Consider the following 9,483-nt stretch of genomic DNA (forward strand, 5'->3'; position numbering starts at 1 on the left):
CGTATTTGCGCCAACAATGTAATTTTGTCAACATATGCATCAAATGTGCAAAAATTGTGAATGTATGAGTTTTTACATATTACCTGTCAACAATACATAATCTTTTTAACATTATAATATTCATTCATAGTAGTTTGGAATATGATTGTTGTTATGCTTTACGTTCAGTGACAAATATATCACACAAAGTCAGACGAGGGCAATTCAAACAATGTATCTATAAAAGTATAAACATAAAAGATAAGGAGATGTGGTATGATTGACAATGAGACAGCTATCCACTATAGAGTTCAAATGACGTGCAGGTGTAAGAAATCATAGGTCATCTTACGGTCTTCAATGATGAGCAAAACCCATACCATACAGAATCAAATAATTGGCCAGAACGTGTCTTTGTTTTTTTAACAAAAGTCTTGTCAAATTTTCATGACCCATGTAACTTTACATATTGTCCTCGTGGAAATGAGCATATTGTACTGCATCATGAGGGTCTGAATTGGGGAGGAGTCCTTCATTCCTATATATCTAATGCCATTTTACTCTCTTTTTATCATTATTTCCCATTAATCGCCATATTCTGATTTTTTATACCATTTTCTGTGTGATTTATATGTTTTTCCATAACTCTATATTCTGTAAACCCCATTCAGATCCTCATATCATTATTGAAAGTTTTCTGCATTTCTTGTTTCAGCAAATACTTTAATAAAAGTGTAACTTCAATCATGCCTCAAACATACTCCTCCTATTATTAATGATTTTTAATTGATTTTTAAGACCTTATGAAGTATGGATATTATTAAATTTTAATAATGATTTAACTGTGGTCTCCATCATCATGACACAAATTGTTTTTATTTATGTTCTGTAGACAAAATATGAAACAAATTTATACTAAATTTGGCATTTCACTAGTTTAAGTAGTGCAAAAACTTATCATGTCTGAATAATTTGTTAATGAGATGTCAATACCTGTATGAACCAGGTAATATTTGTTTTAATGTACTTGTGAAATTGATGTTTAAGTTGAGGAAATTTGTTTATGCAAATGATATTAATGTTGAAGTTTCGTGAATACGTATATTTTCCCTTCAATTTGTTAAAGTAAACATTAAGAAAATCTCATTATTAATTTACAATGATGAAAGATGTTTGCTTTTCATTTAATATTTGAAGAACTTCTCATTTTGGGGGTTTAATTCTTTCCAAACATGAATACAAGCTTTTAAGAATACTGTTTGAACTAGTCTAAGTTACATAAAAAAAATCAATATAATAACGTAGAATGTCCCTTGAGACTTTCAAAGAAGAAAAATTGTTAATTTTATATTTTACGGCGAATAAAAAGTGTTCATACAGTATTCAAAAATGTACCTAACAAACTCCATTGAATAGATAAATTCTACATCATTCTCTGTACATCAAATGCTACACACTGCTCGGTACTCTTTTGACAATATATAATTTACATATTCAATATCAATATAGGTGTGTGTTTAGGACATTTTAATACGGCTGATGCTTTTAAAATATAATTTATTTCAGTAGATTTGTAGTTTTGATGTCAATTTCTGATACATGATAAAACTTCTTCAGCCATACAAAAATACAAAATAAGTGTATATAAAAACTGACTGCATAAAATCGTCTGCAACATCGTTTTGTGTTTCTTTTGTTAAAGTATATCTGTACATATCAGGGGGAGGTGAATATAAGAAACGACATTACCCCGACATTGCATGTCATGTCAACGACCGTAACAAATAGGAAATTGTTATACAACTAGTTAAATCTGAGAGTTAAATAGTTGAAAATGTTAACCTACAGCACTGATAAGTAATAAATCTTGGTTAAAAAACTCTTTGCATTATTTTGTATTAACGAGATATTTTTTTTTATTGAACACATGGTAGTGGACATGTGGACCGATGTAAACAAACCCAATTCTTTTTTGACAAAACTGGCAAAACCATCCTCATCTACCAACTTTGACTTGCTGATGTATGTGGGATATTATATTATTCGCACTTTACCTTTGTGGAACCTCTGTTTTCCCCCAGAATGTTAATTGATAGAATACTTCTTCACTCATTTGGATAGTAATCTGCGGTCCATTCGACTACTCAGACTATCAGGTGCGTTCGAAAGAACCACCCAACTATCATGGACGCTAATCAACTTTAACATGCATAACATGCAGTGATGAATACAAGAAAAAAATATTGGAACTAAGAAATTATATTTTTTAAAGCTTTTAACATATCAACATGTTAGATTCTAAAAATGTTATGTACTGCTATAAAAAAGAAGATGTGGTATGATTGCCAATGAGACAACTGTCCACAAGAGACCAAAATGACACATGCATTAACAACTATAGGTCACCGTATGGCCTTCAACAATGAGTAAAGCCCATACCGCATAGTCAGCTATAAAAGGCCCCGATATGACAATGGAAAACAATTCAAACGAGAAAACTAACGGCCTTATTTATATAAAAAAAATTGAACGAAAAACAAATATGTAACACATAAACAACCGACAACCACTGAATTACAGGCTCCTCAAAAATACAAGTAGATAGATTAGGGTTAAGGGGTTGTCTGCGATTATTATCCGATTTTTACTTAGCCTCACTTATCAATTTCCACAACCATAACATGCATGTAAGTTCTGTTTGTGTTCCTGTTAGTTCCTACGCAACCCTTTTTTTTTTGAATTTTGGATCCTCAATGCTCTTTAACTTTGTACTTGTTTGGCTTTATGAATATTTTGAGATGAGTCTTATGTAGACGAAACGCGCGTCTGGCGTACTAAATTATAATCCTGGTACCTTTGATAACTATTCCTACCTATTTCTTGTCCAAGTGATCATTCAAATTTTATGTGTTGTTTTCATGCTGACATAGTATGTGGTTGTTTCTAAATAATTGTTCTTTATTTTATTTTATTTCGAACTGATAATTTAAGAAACCGGACACTTTTCATAAGTGATTTAAAATCTATCTGTTTGTCAAATTTGAGTTAAACACTATTAAGCCCTTTATTTTTTATCACATCAAATCTTGTCGGCATATACGTTTACTGACACGTTTATAAAACATGTCTGGGTTGAATAAATGTCATGGTCAATTTTCAATCATTACCTCATGTTTCATTGACATTCGTTCTGAATATGAATCAAAACTCCCTTGTTTCATAAACTTTCGTCTTTAATATGCATAAAAACTCATTTGCCATTAGCATTTGTTTTGAATATGCATAAAAACTCTAATTTGTCATAAGCGTTTGTCTTGAATATGCATAAAAAAACGCATTTGTCATTAGCATTTGTCTTGAATATGGATACAAAAAACTCATTTGCCATTAGCATTTGTTTTGAATATGCATAAAAACTCTCATTTGTCATAAGCATTTGTCTTGAATATGCATTAAAAAACGCATTTGTCTTGAATATGCATAAAAACTCTAATTTGTCATTAGCATTTGTCTTGAATATGCATAAAAACTCTCATTTGTCATTAACATTTGTCTTGAATATGCACAAAAAAAACTCATTTCTCTAGGACATTCGTTCGAAATATGCATTAAAATTCTTCATGTTTACTTTGCAGAAGAAATTCACATCCTTCACCACGGTCCACGCACTTTGTAGAACTGATTTATCGTATTTATTTTTTATCTTTATCGTCTTAAATACACATGAAAATTTAAAACTGGACGTTAAACAAACAATTATCAATCAATTAACCAAGTGTGAAATCGAATGATTGTTTTCATTTTTGGAATATATTCAAGTGAAAAATATAAAAATGAGAAGATGTGGTGTGATTGCCAGTGACACAACTCTCCAGAAAAAACTAAATGGAACAAAAATAAACTATAGGTCACCGCACGGTCTTCAACAATAAGTAAAACCCATACGAGTCGACATAATCAATTATCAAAAGCCCAGAAATGGCAAACGTAAAACAATTCAAACGAGAGAACTAACAGCATGGTTTATGAACAAAATAATGATATACAGCAACAAACGAAAAGCACTGAATAATAGGCTCCTAACTTGGGAAAGGCGCATTCAGAATGTGGCGGGTTAAACTCTCAGGTTAAACTAGTGTGAAGGCAATAAATAACCCTCCCCTAAACTGAGATAGTGGTGTAACAATACAACGTAAGAACAAACTATATAAAAAAAAGCAATTGCAATAAGTAAAACATATCTAACCCATGACTTCCAACCTAAGTCCTTAACTTTGAACTTGTTCTAAAAAAAATTATGGGATTAATATCTTTTCTATTTAGTACCTTTAATAACTATAATTACAAGAGTTTGCTTTCGTCTCGCTGTAGACAATTGTCTCGTTTCTTTTCTATAGATCAAAAACATAATTTTAAAACGTTACAAGCTGCAGCCGTGTTGCTCAGTAACTTTTAACATGCAAATTATCGCTTCATCGTTTACAAATGTATCTCAAGCAGAAATTATATATATTGAGAAGAAAGGAACAAATGGTGGCGATTAAAGAAACAGTTCAATTTTTACATAGAATCAATTACACAGAGTATTCGGTTCCAATTAATTACAAAAGTTACAATCCCATGAAAAGTGGTAAATAGCAAACTTCTTAAATAGAATGCAAGACTACTAGTAATGAAATAAAAAGAAATCGGTTGGGATCTATAATAATTTCATTGAGTGTTTAAAACAATGTCATAAGCGGTTTGGTATCCAGGAAGTTTGGATTGCTAGTTTGAGACATCAATGATTCAGGAGTTAAAACAATGTCATAAGCGGTTTGGTATCCAGGAAGTTTGGATTGCTAGTTTGACATCAATGATTCAAGAGTTGCTAAACAGACAATTATTGTATCGATCTTTGGCTGACATTCTTCAAAACATTTAATGTGGATTGATTATTAATATAATCACTCTGTTATAAGTATAACTGTTTCTACATGTTTGGCGGTTTTTCTTTACGACGAGAAACTGAATGATGGTGTATTCCGACACAAACGATGTAGTGATGTACTACTATAGATTGATTTTTGTGAAAATGTAAATACGATTTTCTAGATTCGGTGGCCAAAGTTTTTTTTGGGGGGGGGGTAGTAATGGAGGTGGAAGTAGATAAATGATAACCATAAAATGAATTATAGTAAATGTATGTTATTTCCGTCAGAAGCAAGACAGTATTCAAGGAACTTGAATCGCGTTGCAAAGTGAAATTTTATTTTAACATTATATCACTTTTTACTCGATGCACATTATGTACCCCTCGCGGCTAGATATATTACCAATGTTATACAATATATACCACATTAACCACAATAAAGATGAAAACAAATTGTTTAAAACGGTCAAAATGAATGAATATCAAAAAACGTGAAGGAGAGTTATGAACATTTTGCATCTTTTTAGGTTTTTTTTACATGTATATTATAAAATTCACTATATCAACAAAATAGTAGATCTCCATTGTATATGTATGTTATTTCTCACAGAACCCAGATAGTATTTAAGCGCAATGGTTCGAAGACCTTGTAATGCGCTGAAAACTTTAGTGTGAAATTTCTTGTTATTATTACATTACTTTATACTCGATGCATATTCAAAAACCCTCGAGGCTAGATTTATTTAATATCTATGTTATACAATATACACCATACCAAAGATGTTATACATCTATGAAAGCACTAACCACAATCTAGAGAAAAACTAATGGTCACAAAAACAGTGAAACCGGTAGAAAAGCTATTTAGTTCGGGTGGTGTGTTTTTGAAACACACAGAAAAACATGTTCACTTTGACAAATTTGTTAATCTTCATATGATGGTTAGTGTAGACAATTACAATATATTTGATGAGACTGTCATCAAAGTGAGAGGTTTAGCGCTTTAAAACCAGGTTTAATCCACCATTTGAAAATGCCTGTACCAAGTCAGGAATATGACAGTTCTTGTCCAATCGTTTTTGATGTGTTTGTCATGTGATTATGGACTTTCCGATTAGATTTTCCTCTGAGTTCAGTATTTTTGTGATTTTACTTTTTGTATATTTACTTATTATGAAAGCTTTAAAAGAACAAATCTATGCTTGTGTTATATCGACTTTTTATTTTATTGTTATTGTCATTTTAATACTTTGAAATGAAAAGCTGTGTGAAATTTTAAAGGTACTATGTAAGAGAAGATGTCGGCTTTTTATTCCTCTTTTATTCAGTTAAGGATGATTTAATCGTAACCACTACAATACTTTAAATGTATATAGTCTGAACTTCAATTTTAATTCTATACCCGGGGCTATCATATCGTTAAAATCACATCATTTTGAAAACGTGGAATGATGTATCGGTGAATATTTTGGTCACAAATTTAAATTGAAATGTGAAGATACTTGTGTTACATAATTGATGTCGTAGTTAACCAAGTCTGGGAGAACATGATTTAGTTATTAGTTGTTATTTGCTTTAAACTGGCTTTCAGTCATTTCGAGTCCTCTTAGATCGGTACGTTTGTCTTGTGCTTTATTTATTATTGTTTTCCTTAGAGAAATGAAGAGTTAACTGACTTCCAAATGATTTTTACAGTTTTTCTTATGTTCTACTTGTCAAAGATTATTGGGAGGGTTGAGCCCTATCACAATTTAGTCAAGCCACATTCTCTATGTGCATGCTTGTCCCAAGTCAAGAGTGGTCGTCATTGCTTTTCGTTTACTGTCTTGTCATAAATCAGGCTGCTGTTTTGTTTTGTTTTATTGTTTTAACATGTATTCAATAGCTTATTATGCGGTCTGGGTTTTTATTACTGTTGAATGCCGTACGGTGACCTGCAATTGCTATTGTCAACGTAATTGGACTCTGTTGGACAGTTGTCTAATAGACAATAATACCATGTCTCATTTTTTTTATACTACTACAAAATTTTGAAAGAAAATAATGATTTAATACTAGAATCCCGACAATGTTTCACAGACTGTGTGGTGTGAATAAAAGAGTGTGGGAGAACGTCTGAGAACCAAAACAATATACAACCAAAAAGGGTGTTGGTTATCTGACAATTTACCATACAATTTAGGTGCGTTTCATTCAGATATATTAGTATGTGTATCCAACCATTACACCACAGAATGAAAATAATATTTTGCATTAGTTTTGAACTATTAAGAAAATTCCATTTATTTTATTGACGATGAATGGGTTTTAAAAGGGCAAGTGTAACGTAACATCGGTGTGAGAAGATTTTAACTAGGAGCGAAAAAATATATGTTTTCTGTATATAAAGTATAAAAATTTGATATTTGCATATTTAGTTATGAATTAAAACACTGAACCAGTACTTTATAATTTGCTTTATAAGCACACATGCAAAAAGATAATCACACCAATCATTGACACCTCTAACTCGAAATTATAAAAGAGGCTTTGAGTGGGTTGACAAAAAGCAACCGTGAAATTATAAACGGTAGCGGGGTAGCGGTCATTCGTTTTTATTTCAATATTGATTTCCCTGTCCCTTAGTGAAAGAACATCCAATGAATATCTTTCACACATTATTTAAACTGAAACTGAATGAAAAGAAAATGGGACATAAATAAGATGGCACCCGTAATGACCTTCCCACCTGCTGTTGAAGGAGCTAAGAGGTCACAGCTACCACCAATTATTAAGATACTTCACTGATTTAAACAATTCTGATCAATTCTAGTGAAAGTTTACTTTAAATACTAACAAATTATGGCCGTGGGAAAAGGTATAAAATAAAATACCGTTAATTATAAGAACTTCTGTGCCTGAGGTAGACAGATAAAAATCAGAACTGGTGTCACCTATTAAATGTCTCTTTTGAAGGATACATAGTCAAACTGTGTTTTTACACTATCATTTACTTAGATATTGACAAAATATTGATGGAATTTTAATGGAAATGTCACGAATCAGCCAACTTGCAAATTTGCCAAAAATAATTAAATTTAAAAGTACGTCTTGATCGCAATCAGACTTTTTCCTTTGCACTCATGTATTTTCTAATTGTGTGTTAAGCTTTTAATACGACCCACACATAAAATGTGCACCAAGTGGTTTCTGTATACAGGATAATAAGAGATTTACTACAATACAATTGTAAAACTTGTCATCTATGACAGTAAAACTTTATTAACGAGGTGTAATGTCTGCATGTAAATTTCTTTTGATCTAATTAAAATTCCACTTTGAATTTAAGTTCATCAAATTTAACTGAAACATGCACAAATCATTTTTATTTAATTTTTATTTTCATTTAAAATTAAATCTGTGAAAGGTAATAGTGGACTATGCTTCAAAAATTCAAATAGCCTATTATAAAATTATTTACATGTATACACACTTTGTTCGATTAAATATATTAGTTCTCAGACAATATAAGAGGAATCTTGATTTCCCGAGACCCCCAATGCAGTATAAGAACTGCATGGAATTATCTATTTACTAATACCAATTAACCAAGGTTACAAAAAGCAGAATTTTGATTGGTTGAGAATAATTAAATCTATAGAACTTTTCTAAAAACTTTCTAAAATAAAAACGATACCTTACCTCTTTGGTTTGTAAATACAAAGTATTTTGGTATGGCTCAAATTTCAAAACATGTACCTCTCTTGCATGCGTAATGCTCTCTTTGGTAATTCCAATTATCAGAATCCATAAAAATATATGTACTTATATAGATATTGATATTATATATCACACATGTGCAGTTAATAACAATAATATCGTCCTTTCGAGATTCCTACACTTTGTCCTTACCTTGTATCATCTGCTTCACTGAATGAGCTTTGATCACCGCTCATTCTAAACCTGGAAAACTTGTCTTGCAGGTCTTCAAAAATAACACTATTGTATTTGGAACCAGTTTTTTCTTCAATAAGAATACAAATATAGACTTCAGTTCAATGTTCCTATTGGATACTTCCAACGCGAAGGCAGAATGTTTATAACTGTTCAGGTGAGACGAAGCTACCTGTCCCACGTTGTGTCAACAGCAGTCGGACAAAAACCAATTATCTTCTGCATTATTGTATTAAATATTATCTTTGAAGGAACCATCTTTAATAATTCATCTCGTAAATGCGTAAAACAACAACAAGTTGTTTCCGTATATTGTTTTGGATGTTTTTTTCGCTGTGTTAAGGTGGGAAATATGATTTGACATGCTTCAGGAACTCTGCCATTCAATACGTAAGATTTTTGTTCATTGTTCGGACATAATAAGCTATTGAATGGAATTTGTTTAGATTTCTCAGGGTTCATTTAACTGTAATAAGGCTTTGAAGAGAATATTAAAGGTAGTGGGGTCTCTCTGTGGGTCGCCAGTTAAATACTACCTATAACAGTCAATTACAATTTTTCTTATAAATTACGAGACTGTTTACTATATGCACCTTACTTTATTAAATATTAACTTGATATATGTAAAATGATACAAGGAAATTATGATTCACTCAGGT

General features: G+C 31.3%; 1 protein-coding gene across 3 annotated transcripts in view; it reads right to left on the minus strand.

The window, feature by feature from the left end:
* LOC143064677 (uncharacterized) overlaps nucleotides 1-8,970 on the minus strand; it is a 33,365-nt gene extending 24,395 nt beyond the window's left edge. Inside the window, exon 1 of one of the 3 annotated variants that reach the window (XM_076237707.1) lies at nucleotides 8,783-8,970. In XM_076237707.1, the coding sequence (XP_076093822.1) occupies nucleotides 8,783-8,826 (44 nt within the window). In that variant the 5' untranslated portion in view covers nucleotides 8,827-8,970. Of the gene's footprint in view, nucleotides 1-2,033; nucleotides 2,108-8,572; nucleotides 8,729-8,782 lie in introns of those variants that run through there. The other 2 variants (XM_076237716.1, XM_076237699.1) reach the window with 2 other exon arrangements.
* Nucleotides 8,971-9,483: the final 513 nt, after the last annotated feature.

This window comes from Mytilus galloprovincialis, chromosome 1 (assembly GCF_965363235.1).
Source record: "Mytilus galloprovincialis chromosome 1, xbMytGall1.hap1.1, whole genome shotgun sequence".
In the NCBI taxonomy this organism is placed as follows: Eukaryota; Metazoa; Mollusca; class Bivalvia; order Mytilida; family Mytilidae; genus Mytilus; species Mytilus galloprovincialis.